The sequence below is a fragment of the Ruditapes philippinarum genome, unplaced genomic scaffold (assembly GCF_026571515.1).
Source record: "Ruditapes philippinarum isolate M1 unplaced genomic scaffold, ASM2657151v2 ctg1903_1_1_1_1, whole genome shotgun sequence".
NCBI classification, from domain to species: Eukaryota; Metazoa; Mollusca; class Bivalvia; order Venerida; family Veneridae; genus Ruditapes; species Ruditapes philippinarum.
In genome coordinates this window covers 372,887-393,397 of record NW_026866018.1, presented here as the reverse complement: position 1 = coordinate 393,397, position 20,511 = coordinate 372,887, and the positions used below count along the sequence as shown (strand labels likewise).

Sequence of the window (20,511 nt, the reverse complement as noted above, 5' to 3'; positions counted from 1 at the left end):
TTAAGGTCAATAGTTTTTGTCACAAATTGATATGTAAACTATATTTATCAACATATTTTTTTTATCATAAAGTTTGAACTTTATTGTTATTTTTTTAATTGTAATATGATAAGTAAACTCTTTTTATAAAACTAATATTGTCATTGGACCAGATAATTTAATCGACCTATAATGTAAAGTTAATGAGAGTACATGATAAATTATTATCTATAGATACTGGTCGATGTACACAGTCACATTATCAGTTAAAACCTACCCGAACAGCTACATAAAGGATACGAATAAACAGGTAAGACAAATTAAGTTAAATTACACTAAGCATTTATGTTAATTACTTTTAGTTATTTTAATTAAGTTTTAACATCATTTTATCCATCATATCATCTTCAAATGATAGCAACATTTTGCTACAAAACCGGGAGTGTAGACATTGACGACTTTTGTTTATCTTCCTCATATAATAACAATTTGTATCATAGTTTTTCATCAAGGGACGTCACCAACAGTCAAATGCAGAGTTATTCCGATCTTTGTATTTAAACCACTCGTCCCTGATTACTATCAGTTCAAACGCCTTGGTGTCATTGAATTGTTTATTGTGATTAAGCAATACAGCTAGCATATCGGACATCGGGATTTAACTTGACAAAAAAATCATAATGTCAAAAGTACATGTTTTCACTTAGGTACACTAAACTAAGATACTAAAACTCTTAAATTATCAGATAAAGTTTATGTAAACATGTCCTTTATATAGAAAGAGTCAGGGTTATACTTGTTCACGTTTCCTTTATAAAAATGGAGAGAAAAAAAGCTCACTAGGTGTAATGATTTCAATATTCTCTGTAATCAGATAGCTGTGACATATGTCAAAATACAAATTAAAGCACAACAAAGATATGATTATTCAACTTTAAGGACAACCTTCTTTTAGGTCGCAAATTATTTTCATTTTCTCGTGTTAATAAAACAAGTTCGTAACTTTAATTTCTCGTTGCAATAGTTAAATCTCTGCGTATCTGTCAATTTCATGGTCTCATCTTATGCCAATAATTTTATCTATTTTTGTTTCTCTCTTGAATACAAAACAATATTGCAAATACTATACTACCCTTTTTCTTAAAGACAATGAAATTGCTTTGATTTTCGTTAACAAAGAAATAACTTTCAATCACTATAATCTTATATCTGAATAGTTGTTTTACAGACACGCTTATATTACTTATATTAAATACATTTAATATTTCTATTCGGTATCCTATTTTAATTGCAGGAACTTAATTGTCTTATATATGTGTCAAATTAGTTTGAAATTTAACATTTATACCATGTCATGCATATATTCGTTTGTTTTAAAGATGTCAATTTATAGTTCAAACTGATAACTCAGATATAGTTAACTAGGACAGTTAGATAACGAAGTAACTATAATTTGATACAACAAAATGTGTACAACATGTCTAGCATATAGACCGCAAAAAAGAGAATTATTAAAACTTCAATTTTGTAGTTAAAGTTGGTTGTCCAGTTTGATCAAAACGAAAGTCGATCTTACTTTACAGTAAATATATGTAATTATGTAATTGATGGAGATATATAAATCAGATTAGTAGAATGATATACAAATGTATACATTTGTTATCGTTTACCGACCACTTTGTAAAATGGCCTCATTAGATTACGTCACTTGAACATAACTTTTTTCCATTTATCAATCTTCTTAAACAGCATAATGCGAGTTAGTATAACTCTATGTAATATATGACAAATACATAGCACTATTGAGTTCGCTGCGTATATTGGAAAATAAAATATATAGTCATACTTCAAAGCACCGTTTTACATCTATATAATCAAAGTGCTCTACTTTTGCAATGTTAGAAGTTTAAAGATTAGAACAAGCTACCCCATTATACATACATGTATTGAATACATAAACTATATATTGTTCAGCGTTTTAATACGATATTTTATATTGATTGAACTTTCGTTTTGAATTTTGATTTGCATAAGGTTACTTTTGGGTATATCGCTTAAAATAGCAATGTAAATAATTGTATAATGTTGAAGATGCTTAAATCGTTAACACTCTACACAAGTTAATGTACGAAGTCACGTTGACTTTCATCTTTATTTTTGACCATTCAAAACTATCTAAATTAACTACTAATCGCGCATGCATCAACATGCAAGAAACCTTTAACACTGGTTTTTATCAGAATTGGTTGTTAAAAACATTCTAAGCAATTGTCGAAATTAAATTTCCTAAGTAGCCAGATTATGTGTGATGGCAAGTAAAATCACTATGAAAAAAAAAAATTGTGTCACTCATTCACGCGGTCGTTAATAAGTGTCTTGATTACGAGAAGCAAACGTCTTGTCATGGCCAATATAAAACAATACCAGTTATACGTAAAATTATAGACCTTTTGTCAACTTGTTGTTTTGCAAATCTAACTTTTTCTCGATATGTCTTACATCAGACTTTTATCATTCTAGAATACGCCGATGATGTTTTATTAGTAGTAAATACAAGGCAAATAAACTTGTTAATATCCGAGAGAGACCAAGCCTTTATAAATGGCATTGGTTGTAGTAAATTGTACAGTTGCATTAACGGTATCTTATCAAGGAGCCATCCATTACGAATATTTAGACTGCAACGCATATTAATACTATAATAGAAGAATAAATTGCATATTTATACCCCCAAAAACGAAGTTTGGGGAGGGGTATATAGGAGTCACCCTGTGGTCGGTTGGTCGGTCGGTCGGGCGGTCGGTCGGTCGGTCGATCCAGACGACCGTTGAATTTTCCTTGTCCGGAGCATAACTTGAAGACTAATAATTGGAATTCAATATAACTACATACAATGGTCAAGCACATTGAGAGGAAGTGCAGTGCACAAGAACCATAACTCTATCTTGACTAATTACAGAGTTATTGCCCTTTGTTACTTTTCCTTGTCCGGGGCATCACTAGAAAACTACTGGTTGTAATTCAAAAGAACTTCATCAGTTGTCAAACACAATAAGGGGCAGTGCAGCAGTGCACAAGAACCATAACTCTATCTAAAGTAATTACAGAGTTATTGCCCTTTGTTACTTTTCCATTGCTTTTTTTGTTCAGAGTATAGCTTGAAGAATAATAGTTCGAATTCAATATAACTACATACAATGGTCAAGCACATTGAGGGGAAGTGCAGTGCACAAGAACCATAACTCTATCTTGACTAATTACAGAGTTATTGCCCTTTGTTACTTTTCCTTGTTCGGGGCATAACTTGAAAACTAATGGTTGGAATGCAAAACAACTTAATACAATTGTCAAACACAAGAAGGGGAAGTGCAGTGCACAAGAACCATATTTCTATCTAAAGTAATTACAGAGTTATTGCCCTTTGTTACTTTTCCATTGATTTTTTTGTCCGGAAAATAACTTGAAGACTAATGTTTGGAATTCAATATAACTATATACAATGATCAAGCACATTGAGAGGAAGTGCAGTGCATAAGAACCATAACTCTATCTTGACTAATTACAGAGTTATTGCCCTTTGTTACTTTCCTTGTCCGGGGCATAACTAGAAAACTACTCGTTGGAATTCAAAAGCTTGAAACAATTATCAAACACAATAAGGGGAAGTGCAGTGCACAAGAATCATAACTCTATCTAAAGTAATTACAGAGTTATTGCCCTTTGTTACTTTTCTGTTGCCTTTTTTGTCCGGACCATAACTTGAAGACTAATGGTTGGAATTCAATATAACTCCATGCAATGGTCAAGAACATTTAGGGAAAGTGCAGTGCACAAGAACCATAGCTCCATCTTGACTAATTACAGAGTTATTGCCCTTTGTTACTTTTCCTTGTCCAGAGCATAACTTGAAAACTACTGTTTGGAATTCAATACAACTTCATACAGCTGTCAAAGACATTAAAAAGAAGTGCAGTGCACAAGAGCCATAACTCCATTTTGACAAAATACAGAGTTACTGCCCTTTGATACTTTTCCCTGTCAGGAGCAAAACTTAAAACGTACCGGTTGGAATTGAAAACAACTTCATACAATGGTCAGGCACAATAAGAGGAAGTGCTTTGCACAAGAACTATAACTCTTTCTTCAGTATTTATAGAGTTATTGTCCTTTGTTCCTTTTCTTTGTCTTTCTGGACTTATTACAGAGTAATTCAATTAAACTTCATCAATGGCCAACCACATTGAAAAGAAATGCAACATATAAGAACCACAACTATCTTTAATTGCCCACAACCATAACTCTATATTTCAATTCTTTTACAAGGTATTCTGTTACTAGTAACATCCTCATTTCCGAAGCAGTCTTGTGGGGGTATTAATCACATTTAGTGACAGTTCTAGTTATAGTTTTGCTGAATACCAATCTTCTGCAGTAGAAACATCACGGCGTAGTCTTCGTTATTCAAACAATATAAACGATACATGCACAGGAACAAATCCTTATTATAATGTTGTTTTACCTTCATTTCTATTTAACAGGAATGACCTTTTTCCGTAGAACTGCAACTGTTTCATTTGTCTTCTAATGTTTTTTCTAAATACTACAAAGTGAGTAAAATGGTCAATGTTTTATACAGACATAAGAAAAGGGCAAGTATGTCATGCACGTCGAACAGAATGCATGTTCATTTACATAATTACTTAATCAGGCAAAACATAACAAACCATTAGTCAAAGTGGAGTTATGGTTCTTGTGCACTGCACTTCCTCTCAATGTGCTTGACCATTTTATGATGTTGTATTGAATTTCAACCATTAGTCTTTAAGTTATGGTCTGGACAAGTAAAATGCAACGGACCACTGGACAGTCAGACCCACCACCGGGTGACTCCTAAATTCCCCCCAAAACTTTGTTTTTGGGGGTATAATAAACAAGGCGTGGATTCAAGAGTTAAACTGAAAATGTGATTTAAATCTTTATACAGATCCCAGATATCATTTAAAATTTCTTGTCTAAAAATTCTTTAAATTATTAATTTACAAATTTCAGAAAAGAGGGGACGTCCAATTTGATGAAACAAATTTGAAGGCACATTATGACTCAATACATATCTTGTTATTCCTTCTTTAGAAACGTCAAACATTTTGTTTTATATTGTTCATAAAATGAATTTAAGGCATATTATATACCATACATATGATAAAAGTTATATTTAACGTTGTGTGCCTAAAAGGTAGCAGAATGTCAATAATTAAGAAAATTGACTTCCATTCACAATACATAATCATTATTATAAAACCATTAGACAAAGGAAATATAAAACGCACAATATATTTAATTTATCTAGTTGGCAAATGAGTAACGTTTTAATGATATATCTGTATAGAAAATGACGATGATTCCTTGTCTTAAATCACAGTGACTGTAATCTGAAACTAAACATTTGATAGATTAAGCATCATAATGTATAAGTGTCATTTCAAAACCTTCAAGCTATTTTTCTTTGTAAAACTGATATGATTAAACATTACTAATATATATATCAAAATACATATAATACAGCTATAAAGTTATTAGGACTTTATGTTACTTTACAAGACGTAATCGGTAAGTTATTGTAGTGAATATAAGTTGACTTTAAAAATAGAAGCATAATCGAACTGCATGGAACAAAGGGTACTACTATAATCACTTAAAGGTCATTGAGCCTACAAAATACTATCATTTTAATAACTAAATATTTGTTGTTTTATTTATTACTTGTTAACTCTTTATTTTTGTGTTTTGTTTTTTTAAATATCAGCCTTTTCATATACTAAAACAATTTTTGACTAATGAGCCACGGTCAATATGTTAAATTACGTTGAATATCGCATAAAAATGAATTCAATGGAGCATTAGTTAATACCACAAACTGTAGTATGAAAAACGGCTTATTATACATCCAATTACAAATTGATACATGTGTTCATATGAGTTTAACCATGAATATCAAATATAAATATCAAAGTGTTCTTTAAGTCGGGTACCAACTTTTTTGGTTTTCGCCATACATTGGACATAGGTCCTTCAATACGAGACTTCAAATTTCAAGATAGCTCAAAACTGTTCATTTCATTCCCTTTGAAGTGTTCCTCGTGGCTAGAAATTTAAAGTTTCAGTCGATGTTTCCACTTCTTGAAGGCGTCACGGTACGCTGATTTTGGTACAGTAATAAGGTACTGATGAATGGCAGATCCAAGTGCGTGTCGGTACTTGTATTTCCGCCCAGCAAGGAAGGATTTCAATTTCGGAAACAAAAAGAAATCACATGGGGCAAGGTCTGGAGAATACAGGGGATAGGCAAAACAGCTACTTTTTCTTTTTTCAAAAACGCCTTAACTATTGCGGAGGTATGAGCGGGGGCATTGTCATATAGAAGACGGATATGCTTAAAACCAGTGACAGGGCGTCGTTTCTAATAATACGTTTTCAGTTTCTTAAGTACTACGTCTTTGTAGTACTTCCCAGTGATACTTTTGCCCTTTTTAAAACGGCACTTTTATTGCGACTCCTTCACCAGATTAGAAAATTGCATACAAAATATGATAAACAAGATCAACAAGGAAAGGCGGCGTTCAATGAACGCAACCTTCTTTGCACTCAAAGACCGCTTGGCATTTATTGGGCGTTTGTTGTGTTTAGTGGACCAGATTTTGTTGCTAACTTTTCTGACGGGCTCAAAATAATGGACCAAAGTTTCATCACCTGTGACGACATTGGCAAACTATCTGATAATGATATGCCTACCTTTCGTGCAATATCACGAACTGTAAATCTGGCATCTCCTTCAATGATATCCTTTATTTTCGAAACGATTTTGTTACGAGATACAGATTTTGGCCTACCTGAATTCGGTGCATTTTTGATGCACTCTACACAATACTCATTTTTTCCATTGCCTAACTGTGTCATAAAACACACAAGAAGACCCAAAAGCAGTAGAGAGTTCAGTCATCAACTGCTTCAAAGAGCAACCAAGTTTTGAAAGAGCTTTTTTGTCGACGCTTCTACCAACCATTTTTACTACAGTGGTCAATGGCTGTGTGTATTTAAATGGCAAATTGTATGTCTTACACTTAGTGTAACATGTACATTTATAGATCGTTGTGTAGGTATTGAATTACCCTATACAGGTATGTATTGGTTTTTATCGTGTCCGACGTAGGTCACGAGACAGAGGACAGTAAGCAATTCTTTTTCGAACAATCCTCGTATGTAATTCCTTTTTTTTAAGCATTTAATTCCAGTATTTTCAGTAGAATTTGTGAATCGTTGAGTCAAAACGATTTCAGCATACGCTTTTTTAATAAGTGTGAGTCTTATCCACTATTATTCTTTAATATCATCCATATACTTGTATAACTTTTTACAATTGGTGTGTATATTTAGATTGATGAAGTCAATTACAGAATATAAAATAGTCATGTGACTTCACAAATGAACACTATGTGTCGAAATGTTATATGCATAACGTCGTTTGTTCTCCTCAAGTGCCCTCTGTGCCTGAAGTAATGCACAAGGGTGTTTCCGGTACTCGGTTACCAGTAAAGCTTGAACATATACTGAGTTTTTGCGAAGTACCCCTCCCCCCCCCCCCCCCCCCCCCCCTAAGCAATGTTCAGTTTTATATAAAATGCTTAAGCAGTAGGTACAATTTTTGATATATGTTGATCATAGTAGTACTATAATGTAAAACTAGCATATACCTTGTTTCCACTATTTTATTACCAATGGACAGACACTCGGTCCCTCCCTTACATAAATTACTTTACGTGTTGAACTTCGAAAGCAGTCTCATGAGATAAAGAAGTGAAGTATTTTTTTTATAATCAGAACACGCCATTCAATAGATTTAATCACTTTTTTACTTTTATTTCATGTGTTTTAGAATTAATGTGTCTTTTTTAGAATTAACATTTTTCGTGTATGGAATATATTTGATTTCAAAATAAGTAAACATGAAAAAAACTTCGCATTTTTGTTATATTTTTAATTTCCATTTGACTGAAACAAAATAGATAGTGAAATACTTCATGGAATACCTAACTTTACTAGCATATAACAGTGTTCCATATGATGGCAATACTGTATATTCAAATACACGACTACTTACATTTTACAGATATCTATTGTGTCTTACTTAATATAATCCAAAAAAAGCTTTATACCATATGTATACAGGTGTGTCCCAGCTATATAATCAAAACATGTTTTATACATTTATGATGTTTTTTTCTCTACCTCTCAGATATCATAACACATAGTTGTATCATAGTTTGGAGACCTTTCTGTTGAAAATGTGTCAGGGTTAAATCGTATAGATATACATGCACAGTGCGTTAACTGGAGTGCGGGTATAAGTTACCTGCACTCCAGAGCATGCCCATTGATTGGCTCATTTTTGCTGGGGTTTACATATTGTGACGGCAGAGAAAGGGAAAGCGACAGAAATGTCATATTCAGATGTTCGTTCATTGGTTCATTTTTGCCGGGGTTTCATCTTTTGACAACGTGCTTTTATGTTTGACTATGATACAATAGAGAAAGAACACCAAAACACTCGGCAATCTGATTAATACTCGGGGGCTACGCCCCCTCGTACAAATCAGATAGCCTCGTGTTTCGGTGCTCTCTCTATTACATATAATTTGAATATATGCACAATTAATAGAATATTAAAGAACTGTATAGTGCTTAGTAAGTTTGTTCTTTGTTATTATATCTAATTGAATTATAATAGTAGAAAGAGAAGGTTCGCCTATTCTAGCAAGGCACACGAATTTGAAAATAAAATGTCCTCTTTATTTCATTATTTATTTTAAGTTTCTTCATGTGAGCATTTAATCAGAAACTTTCACGATCAGAGGCTTACAAAGAGATATTCCCCAAGCTCTTTCCATGAATGAAGAAATGACATCATGGTTATCAATAAATTTTACACTATTTTAATTACAGAATTAAAAATTGATAACAATAAATATGACATATCAGTTATATATTATCATAAATGTATGTTTGTATATACAGATAACAAATGATATAGAAAGGATACACAATATGTCAAGTTTTTGAGATGAACTAGATGAACTATTAATGAATGCTACTTTATATTTTATGACTTATAGGTACGGTGTTGTTTCAAAATTATGGAAGTTCCTGGTCAAAAAGTGACGATAGACAAAAATGCCAAACTGTGTAGTTTATGTGAAGATTATGATATAACAAGTAATGCAGATGGGTTTTGCGTTGAATGTGAAGTCAACATTTGCAATTCATGTTTTGTGAAACACAAAGGACGTAAAAGTAATAGAAATCATTCCTTAGTATCAGTCGATGATTCGAGTTCGGTAAAGGTAATGGTTGGTGATACGTATGAAACATGCCAAGAGCATGATGGAGAGTTTGTGAAATTTTATTGTCCAAAGCACGACCAAGTTGGCTGTGCAGAATGCATTATTGTATATCATAATGGATGCAAATTGGAACTTATTCGTGAAAAAGCTGCTGCATATGATACCAGTCAAGAATTTAAAAATCTTAGAAAGGAGATGAATAAATGCATGAAAGAGGCTGAAGACAGTCTATCATTGATAAAGAGCAACCGAAAACAGCTTACCGAATTCTTTGAGCAATTTGTTCGCGACGTGGAGGAATTCACAGATCATGTTATTGAGCGTATAAATGAATTGAAAAAGAAGGTTCTGAATCAGGCAAATGTCATTATGTTGAATGACAAATGGAAAATGGAAGATCTGCAGAAGGATATCGACGATTTGATAGCTGAATTGACACGACAAAACAATGTACTGGATTCAAAAAGTGACACTCCAAATAACCTCTTTGTGGCATCCCTACAAATAAAGCCAGAACTGAAAAGAACGCAGCAAAATATTGATAGTTTTAAAAACAAAAATATTGTGACTCAGTATAAGTTCATGCAAGACAAAATTCTAGCTGAATCTGTAACAGAAAGAAAGGTGATTGGGATGCTCATTGAACAGCCGTTTGAACGGAGTAAGTTTTTTGTTTACCAATAATTTTCTCTATATTATACATATCATTTTAATAAAACAGATACTTAAAAACCAAACTCATTACTGTTGCAAATGATCATCACTTAAACATATTTTAGTAATCGTTTAAATATCATCTGGTACCTGTAACGATTTTCTTTATTTGAACATGGACAATTGCCTTGTTTTTGAAGTAAAGTTTAATGCTACACGTTGTTCAGCTATCTTCATTTTTTAAATGATATTTATTTACGATATTTAATTTACGAGATTATTATAATAGTGTTATAATAATACATTCTAGGTGAACATCATCAACACAAACTTACACAAGCTGATGAAGGACAAGTTCAAGATCCTTTACCTCAGGTCAGTCGATTTATAAAAAACACTCCTTTGAGGTGTACGGTTCCTTTGCAATTTTTAAGTGATCACACATGAAAATCTTTAACTTACAAAACGCAAGTAAAATTGGGAACATACGGCAGCAAAATGATAGACTGTTAAAACATTTAATGCGCAGAAATATAAAGAAAAAACTCATTGTCTTATTAGCGTCATTTTAATGCCCACAACACAGATATTAAATATGCTTCACTGGACACGTAAAAGTTTATTGGTACTGCCGAGAGATAAGTCACACTACAGTACCATAGAATGGGATATCAGGTTCTTAACAGTGTGGTTGTCACTAATTAAATCCATGTTTATATATTTTCCCCTGAGGTAAATACACGTAAATATTTTGCAATAAAGGTGATATACTGTAAACAGTAGTACGTTTTGAATATATCTGTATAAACTCCTAAGATGCATAAGCCGATACAATGACCTATTTTTAGATACAAAGGGCAACCTGATATTTATATTTAACTGGATTATTACTTTTTTTCTTAAAGAATCAGAATAAAGCATTGCATTGATCAAAAAATGTTTATTTTTGTATTTTACCGTTAAAAAAGAATAGTCATTTGCCACATAAATGGACCTTCTTTTTTTACTTCTCCTGCTCTGTTGGCAACGGGATTAATCATAGAGACAAAGGCCAAATAACTATTATGTTTACATTTAGCAAACTTTAAGACACATTACTATACATTCAGCGTAACTTTATTCTCTGGAAAAACGTCTTATATGCTATAAAACCATTATGTAAGTATTTGATAAACATGTTAGACATTTCTTAAGATTTACAACAATATGGACATAATGTGGCTTAGATATACCTTAAATATTGTTTCGATATTATGTGTGTGCTTGTTTAACTAAATTAAATCATGTTTTTACCATTTGGACCACTTTAATAAGATCCAGAAATATGCATATAAGTGTTAAAATATTTTATTTTTTGTTAAATTAATAAATCAATGTATAGATTAAATTGTCATATCTGTTTAGGCACTATATGTATAATTAAATCTATGTTCAGATAAATTATATTTAGTCCAATCAAAAATTTATATTATATACAGCATGTATCATTAATTGCAATCATGTTAAAGTATGATATACCTATGACATGCGTGTTGAACTTAAACTATTACACATAACCATCAATGCCATTTTAATAGTGCAGATACGAAACATTCTCATTCAGTAAAATGATCATGTTTTATGCTTTAGACAAATCTTAATTTTAATAAAGTATTTAGATTGATGTTGTGTGGTTTGAGTAAAACTATATGAACTTAAGACTTGATATAAATTTTAACTGCAACAAGTCAGCTGAAAAACTGAAGAAAATAAGAACAAATTGGGTTATTTGATCAATAGTTCAAATAATCTTAAAAGGCAAATGCATAATGCTTATGCAAAGTATTTCATATAATCTTTAACCTACTAATTTGTAGACCTAAAAGTTGTTAAATATGAACATACACACTAGTGTTTAAGACTATTAATTGAAAAATGCTGTTGTTTTTTTCTTCTTTAAAACGCTAGCCACTTTTGCCGATAAAAAGGCATGTATCGTCGTAACAAACTTTAAATGATGTGTATTCCTCCAAACAATTTTTAATACAAATAGCGCAGGTTTTTGTACATATAACAACATCAAGTTTTGCATGGTTCAGGGGTCTTAAAGACACCAAAGGAACAAAGGAGGATAACGTAAAGTTTCAATTCAATATATGTTTTATTCAAATTTTGCCTATTTTAGATACGCTAAAATTGAGATATTTTTAATTAAATAATTATTCATGTATGATTTTGATTGTAGATGGTTCAAATACGAGGGTTGTTCAAAAAGTAATAGGACTGCAGCTCTACTGTTCACAGTTTTTAATTTACGTACACGATTTTAAAAGAAACAAATATCGGAACATGTTCACTATATACAGTGAAAAAATCAATACAAAATGTTAACAAATAACAATTCTGTGAAATTTTCAAATGACAAGGGGTACGCGACCCGGCGCACGCTAACAATACAATAAATGACGTTCATGACGTCGTAAACTAAATTCGAAATGTAACAAGTGTAATCCATCCTGAAAGTATTCCTCTAGTGCTATAGGTGTCTGAATTATGTGACCATGATCAGGTCTTATATGTGGAAATTAAGGGAGAAAGAAAGCGATCACAATTTCGTTCAACTCTCCACGGAAAATGCCCGAAGCCGGCCATTCTCAACTTTTCTCGAATATTTTTTAGTAAACTGGGAACTCAAGAAGCATGGATTTGTAATGCTTATGTAAAAGCGATTTATTTTATTAGTTTTCACATATATGTCATCGTGCGTTTTTAAAACAATATGATTATATGAAGTAAATAACAATATTTATCAATTTAAAGTATCATTTATCAAAACAAAATTTGAGGAAAATACTGCTTATCATTACCGATAATCATTATTATATTAATTTATTAAAACCAAGTATATCTAATGAGATACAAAAAATAGTGTTTGATAAAAAAGTCTTATATACAATTCTTTGGTGTGAACTGAATAAGTAGACCCGAAGCAGAAAAAAAAATGCCGGACAGTCCGCATACCCTTTACCGTCGATCCATTTACAGCGCTTTTGCAATTGACGTCACTAACGTCCCGTCAATTTTCCGCTTTCATCCTCACACTTTCCTGTTACAGATTTTGTATTTGCCGTTTTTAAATTGATTGAACCAGCTGAAAACAAGTGTCCTGACGGCAGGATAATTTTCCTTTCTTAATTTTATCATTTTGTATGTATCTAAAAGAATATTGCCAATTTGTTGGCACAATTTAAAGATCGCAAGAATTTCTGTTTGGTACCGAATGCCGTGTTTCTACATTTAACGCCATGCCCACAACTGTTCAAAACTAAACAATTATGCCATTTCATACCTGAATAACGTCAAATTTAGATATAATGTCACTTAAATATAAATAAATGTGTTGGTGGAATATATGGACAAACAGATAATAAATGATGAATAAATAAAAAGTACAACTTAGCTTCAATAACTATTTTTACGTGCTGCGCCGGGTGCGTGTTACCATGGTTATTCAATATCACAGGAAACGGGTGTTCATCACAATAAATGAATAAAATTATACATAAATTGTAGGAAACATTTTACAATTCCTATACGTATGAAACTATTCTAAATTGGATGAAATATGAATATGCAAGACTCTCAGTCCTATTACTTTTTGAACAACCCTCGTATATATTAACCAGGTCATGGAGATGTGTTGCACGGGTATGCAGATATGCTTGTATACAAATCTGACACATTTATGCTTTTTATGTTTCGATATACAAATTTCTTGTGATTGTGCAATAGTATGTTTAAAAGTGATATGGACATGTATATAAAATATGTTTTTCTAATTACATATACTCTAAGAAGGAATATAGCAACTGAATTGAATTTTATATAACTATCTATGTTTGTTTCTTATCAAACACGCATGTGAATGATATACATGTAGACATAAGGTATTGGTACAAAAGTACAATTTTTATGTTTTCATTGCTTATTAAGTAAAATTAAAGTGAATTTCCATAAGATAGTCATCAACACTTTTAATAATGTTTCAAATTTTTTTTTACAGTTATGCCGCATACGAAAGTACTGATGTTGGATTGTATGTGTTCAAGGAGGATGTGCGTGTAGGAAAATTCTTTGAAATTGAGATATTAAGCATGGGGAAAAGCGGGTCTTTAGGTAAAATAAATATACTGAATGTGTTCAAATTCACCTGACTGGCCATTTGTAGAAAAGTAATTTCAATATAGCTCGTATCAACCAACGATAATGTCATTACAGTTTTTGTAGGAACGGCATTTATACTCTTGTTACATTCACTTTGGTGTTCAATAAAAGACAAACATTTATTTAAAATTTTACAAAACGACATGTCTTGCATTGCCATGTCCAACCATTTCCTTTGAATTCAAATATGGTTTATAATTCATAGAAATGTATTATAATTATAAATGAAAAGTTGGGTAAGTTTGTTTCTTTTTGTAAGTTTTTTTTTATTTTTACTTTCTTAATTAATGTTGAAAAATTTATTGATTTATTTCCGTCACGGTAAATTGTTAGAAAAGTAAAATAGAACGTGTAGGATGTTTTATTCTAGCTATTGGTTTAGTGCCGGGTAGCTGTCCAAATAATCTTTTACCGGGATTAGGCCGAAATTCCTGTGGATACCATTCAGACGGCAAGTATGTATAGACAGCTTAATTATCTAGTAATTAATTGAGTTGTTCAGTCTTATTGTGGATTTGTATGATTGAAAGAAAAAAAAGTAATATAAATATATACAATAATTAGCCTACAACTGAGTGAATTAAATCAGCACATTTTGAAATCAAAAAGGTGAAAAAAGATTGTTTTTCTTTCGTTAGCCTTTAAGAAATTTATATGTATTAAAATGCAATACATTGACAAAATTAACATAATTAGGCAAACTACAGTTAAGCCTTTGCATGCTGGAAAGTTTTTTGTCTGTTTCCCTCATGACAAGATGTAAAAGTTTAACTTTGCTTGTATGAGCTTTTTGCAACCTATGGGTTAAATGTGTCGCATGAGATGTGTTCTACTTAAAAACAAGTTTCTCCAAATGTTAAAATAATATTATGTGAAATATGCTTCTACATCATTCTGTAATTTTCAGTCACCTTTATCACGTCATATTCTGGTCTAACACGACCAAATGCCCCTTGTCGCCAGAAACACGTTTGTACGATACAGTGACATATCTTAGATACTGTACGGATTTCCCGCCAGTCTGTAAACGACAATTGTAGCAAGAAACACTAGTAACACTGCACTATGAATATTGTTGTGACAAAATTTTAACATACAGATAACATCCAACTTTTAAATGATAGCATAATCGAACGGATGTGGCTTCATTTCGCTCTTTTTTCTTGTGTATCTTATCTAGAATTAGGATTTCTTTAACTTAACAAGATTGTGGACTCTGCAGAATCTGCAAAATCTGTGTGCGCCGCAAATGTACCGCTATGGTTATAGAATCCCATGCCGTGCTGAATATATTATAGTTATAGCTTATCTAATTAATTATATGTTCCGTTCTTTTAATATATGGTTTACAAACTTTAAACTACATGTTTGTAATTCAAAAGTTTACGTCATTTTGAATCATCCCTCCTTAATCCCTCGATTAAAATTAAAGGATATACAATATCTTTAAAATTGTAACTGAAATAAACATTGGTTTCTAGTTTTGTGTATTATAAATGGTAGTAACGTTCATATTTGTGTACAGACAATATACACGTTTACTAATTTGATTAATTATAAATAATAATAATGTACAGGTTATTGTAAAATCTGTATAAAAATATATACACAATACTAGTTAGATGCCATTTGAATAATGATAACGTTCACGCCCTTGATAATAGTATAAATATAAAGTATTTGCATTTTATAGTCTAAGTTCAATGCTTACGCACGTTCACCGACTTTACAGCTATTACCCATATACATTTTTTTCTGATTTTATTGATTTTAAATTATAATAACGTTTTGATCTTTGTAAAGACTATATTTGTTTTAATTAATGAAACATTAAAATATTTACTGTTTAAAGACGTTTAAACCAAGCTCCGAATAAGTTGAAGAAAAACTATAGTTACGTGATATTTACAAAGAGCATAAGGTAGTGCTTGTTTGCACACTAAATCAACACGAAAACAACAACGAAAGGTAAATACAAACAGGAACTTCGCATCATTTTTGTTGTAAATTAGAACATATTTCCCGCCAAAACAAAGAAGCAATTACAATCTCAATAATTTAACTGATTCGATCCAAGTAAAATAAACAACTAATAGTCAGAATGATGCCCGGCTTTTTAATTAATCATTCGTTAAATCCAATTGTATGAATAACAGACAACTACAATAGTTTTTTTAAAGCGAATAGATTTATAAAACACCGCTTTCATTATATGAAACACGATAACTACTATTAGCACAATCTCCAAAGAGATATTAATTGTTTATTAAATGATAGCAAATTATGAAACTGACATAGAAACTAAGAAATGGGTTATTAAATCTCTAACTAAACATTTCAGTTACGTTTGGTAAAAGAACTATAATCTCGATATATAGACTTATAAGAGCGATTCATATGTTTACGTCTATTATTGAATATATATTACATGATATTGATTATATATTTAGCTTAAAGATAATGAAGCGGTTTCTGTGAAACAACTTTTTTAAAAATACTTCTTTTTGATACAAATATCTCAGTTAATTATATTTAATATACGAGGGCTGTTCAGTATTTAAATGAGACTGTTTTCATATCTTTTATATGATACATTCAACGGTTTTATGCAATACATACTAACAAAGTTCATTCATTTCATAAAACAGTTTGAAAGTTCAGAATATATAAGAAAGTCATGCTTGTTCTATCACCCCCACACAACAATATGTTGCAGCGTCAGCAACGTCGTTCGCGCAGTTTAAGTTGCCATGAAGTCTTATCACAATCCTATTTTTTTACAACATGCCCCGAATGCCCGAGCGCTTCAAGACGGCAGACTTGGCGCGTGTCTCGAGGTCATGCAAGTGAAGCCAAGTCTCGTCTATCGTTATTTCATTTTAGAGGAAGTCGCCACCCTCCACCCTTACTCGCCAGATGAACTTAATGGAAGCGACTATCTATCTCATAGTCTTTATGAAGACGGGGGACCCATCAAGCATGCACCTAGCATAATAAAAAATACATAAATACAGACAGACATGTGATACTGTTTTTCATTATTTAATAACATTAATGCAGTTCTTATTTACTGTAAAAAATTGAAGCAGGAATTATAAATGTTTTAAATCTAAATTATACTTATACTTATAAATCTGTCATTATACTTTTATTTTGATCCAAAACACTGATATTTTATACTTGAATTACTAAATTTCTATTAGGATTATTCATTATTAAAATATTAACTTACTTTTCCCTTCCTTAAATATTTCGTCAGTAAGCGATGCGCAGTTCCGACACTCATAATAGCAATTTCGGCAAGCTCCCGCACCGTCAATGCCTATCCATCAAGCGCTAACTGAATTGACACGACGCTTGACGCTTTTACGTACTTTCTTCTGCCGGACCTATGTTTGTCATTCAGGGATTAGTGTCCTTCTATCTTTTGCAACATTATAAATGTTTCAGTCGCCAATTCGTCCGCACTTTAAGGGCTTTTTGTGTTATAATGTTAACGTGTCAACGTGTCAAGCTAACCGTGGACAAATGTCGATTATAACAACGTTATACGACCAAATAATGTCATTTTACATGACATCACTGATATAAAGTACAAAGTATTGGCGGAGCTTTACGTTATTGCATACATTTTTTTTACTTTACTTGAAATGATAATTCGACAGAACGGACGGGCGATAACGTGTTACTATGGTTATTGAAATTATCATAATTTCTATGTTGCGTTATATATTTTCTGCCAATGCCGATAATGTCATCACGATTAAGTTATATTTAATAATGAAACCACATTTTGTAATATTTCATGTTAGAGTAAAAAATATGAGGACAATCTTATTATATATTGAATAGCCCTTATACCATAATGATACACAGTACCATGCAAATTATAAATTACATATTGCATGTAACTAAATTTGTTTTTAATTACAAATCTTTGCAAATGAATAAGGTATAACATTGCTGTAGCTGCTTAATCAAGCAATAAGAAAGAAACTATGTTTGTGCAATAATATTAACGGACGCTTTTCAATGATAAGTAATATAAAAGAATCTCCACTAAGAGTGGTTGACATGACCAGATTGTTCGATAATGTTTCATGACAGTTTACACAAATAAGTTGTGTTAAAATGTGCAGATAGTTTACTCGCTCCGTACACTTCCGTCTATCCAAACATTTTTTGCAGTGTCCGTTTTTCAAGAATATAAATTCGTAATTTAAAAGTGATCTCAAACTACTCGCAAATACGATTTTCAATTTATTTCTGAGAATATACATGAATTGTTTTGCATATTGTATTGAGTGCCCAAACTGATCTATGTTACAAATTAATATATAATGTTGTTAGGATTTTGGGCCAAAAAAGAGTCCTTTAATATGATCAAAGATATAAATTGCATACACGTCAAAATCACTACCCATAAAAGATGGTAAGGATGTTCACGTTTTAGGTTAAATACGTCAGACGTTTGTATTTTGTATGTTTGTTGCATATTCACTAAGTGTCATGTTTATGGCTTTATTTTGTTCAGTATAATTTTAGGGTCACAACATGCCTACCTTGTCAAATTTATGTTATTATGAAAAAAACATGTAATTATTTTGCAGCGTCTGTAATTATATAAACAAACACAACACCTGAAACGAATAGAATATTTATCCCCGATACATAGTTTTTACATAACTTTTGAGCATCAACTCAAATAAATACAACTGTTACTTGGAAATAATGTACAATTATTATTAACGTATTAACATAATCTGATTGTAGTTTGTCACAATTTATTCACTATGAATGAAGTTAATTGTTTCATTTACTAGAAAATCTTCGTTATTTTGTGTTTGTTTTTCTTGGAACACGCAATAATCTGCTAAATTGACAGGTAATGTAACAGTGAACTAACTACTCATAACTACGAAAGACCGGTGGGGACATTTCAACTTCATGAATTCCTGATTTCAGCTTCATGAATTCTCGATTTCAACTTCAAGAATTCACGATTTCAACTTCATGAATTCACGATTTCAACTTCACGAATTCACGATTTCAACTTCACGAATTCACGATTTCATGCAGTTGAAATCGTGAATTCGTGAAGTTGAAATCGTGAATTCGTGAAGTTAAGATCGTGAATTCGTGAAGCTGAAATCATGAATTCACAAAGTTGAATTCATGAAGTTGAAATCGTGAATTCATGAGGTTGAAATCGTGAATTCGTTATGTTGAAATCGTTAATTCATGAAGTTGAAATCGTGAATTCATAAAGTTGAAATCGTGAATTCGTGAAGTTAAAATCGTGAATTCACGAAGTTGAATTCGTGAAGTTGAAATCGTGAATTCATGAAGTTGAAATCGTGAATTCGTGAAGTTGAAATCGTGAATTCATGAAGTTGAAATTGTGAATTCGTGAAGTTGAAGTCGTGAATTCATGAGACTGAATCGTGAATTCCGTATTTTGAAAACAGGAATGCACGGAGTTTAAATTGTGAATTCATGAACATGAAATCGGGAATTCATTAAGTTGAAATGGCCCTACCGATCTTTCGTACATAACAATGCATTTTAATTCAGTATCAATTAAAAATATTATGGACAAAAAGTTTGTACTTCTTTACTATAAAGCATTGCTAAGGGTTAAGAGTCTTATATTTGACATAGCTGTATTCTCATTTCTACGAAATTTATTAAAAGGACTTGAATACCATATTCGTTTGTTTAAACATGTTATCTATAATATATTTTAAGTGTGTTTAGAGGAAGCAAATCCGATAAAAAATCTCGAGATACATGGAAAGTCGGCGATCGAATTAAAGTTAAAATGTAAGTATTTAGTATTTTTTGCGTATTTCGTTTCTGATGATTTGATTTATAAAGATTTAAACAGAAGATTTATTTTGTAATTTTTAGCATAACGATTTGCCGTCAGAAACGTGTAAAGTGAAACTTAGAAATTATCTATACGGTATAATATGCTATTTCTTATATGTCAGAGCGCTATTGTATTGAATATACCGTTGAAATTTTGAAACATATTGTTGCATGTTTTAAGTCATCGATCTAAGATACGGTACATTCAATACAATACGGTTTACATTGAATAATGTGTAATTTTAATATCACACGTATTTTACTTCCGGGAAAAATTAAATACCGTTTTTATTTTTTTATAAATGTTGTATCTCCTTTACAAAAGAACTCTGGTCCGGAACATACTCTTTTTTCGTAAACAAAAGCTAACATACTTTTCACGTGCGAGTGGCATGTCATTTGATACTTA

The 20,511-nt window shown here is 31.5% G+C and overlaps 1 protein-coding gene and 1 long non-coding RNA gene across 2 annotated transcripts; both read left to right on the top strand.

The window, feature by feature from the left end:
* Positions 1-250: 250 nt before the first annotated feature.
* Positions 251-12,285, top strand: LOC132731013 (E3 ubiquitin-protein ligase TRIM33-like). The gene is made up of 4 exons (XM_060717111.1): positions 251-289; positions 9,147-10,035; positions 10,339-10,403; positions 12,253-12,285. The coding sequence occupies exons 2-4, from the start codon at positions 9,168-9,170 to the stop codon at positions 12,283-12,285; spliced, it is 966 nt and encodes a 321-aa protein (XP_060573094.1). The 5' UTR covers positions 251-289; positions 9,147-9,167.
* Positions 12,286-14,064: 1,779 nt separating this feature from the next.
* Positions 14,065-20,054, top strand: LOC132731004 (uncharacterized). The gene is made up of 3 exons (XR_009625826.1): positions 14,065-14,183; positions 14,602-14,686; positions 19,980-20,054. It is a non-coding gene; the product is annotated as an uncharacterized LOC132731004 (long non-coding RNA).
* Positions 20,055-20,511: the final 457 nt, after the last annotated feature.

Excerpts from the sequence above, each read along its gene's own strand:
- LOC132731013 (XM_060717111.1), top strand. The coding sequence starts at position 9,168 with ATGGAAGTTCCTGGTCAAAAAGTGACGATAGACAAAAATGCCAAACTG. Across the intron at positions 10,036-10,338 it reads TGAACAGCCGTTTGAACGGA|GTGAACATCATCAACACAAA; the intron begins GTAAGTTTTTTG and ends AATACATTCTAG. Across the intron at positions 10,404-12,252 it reads TTCAAGATCCTTTACCTCAG|ATGGTTCAAATACGAGGGTT; the intron begins GTCAGTCGATTT and ends TTTTGATTGTAG.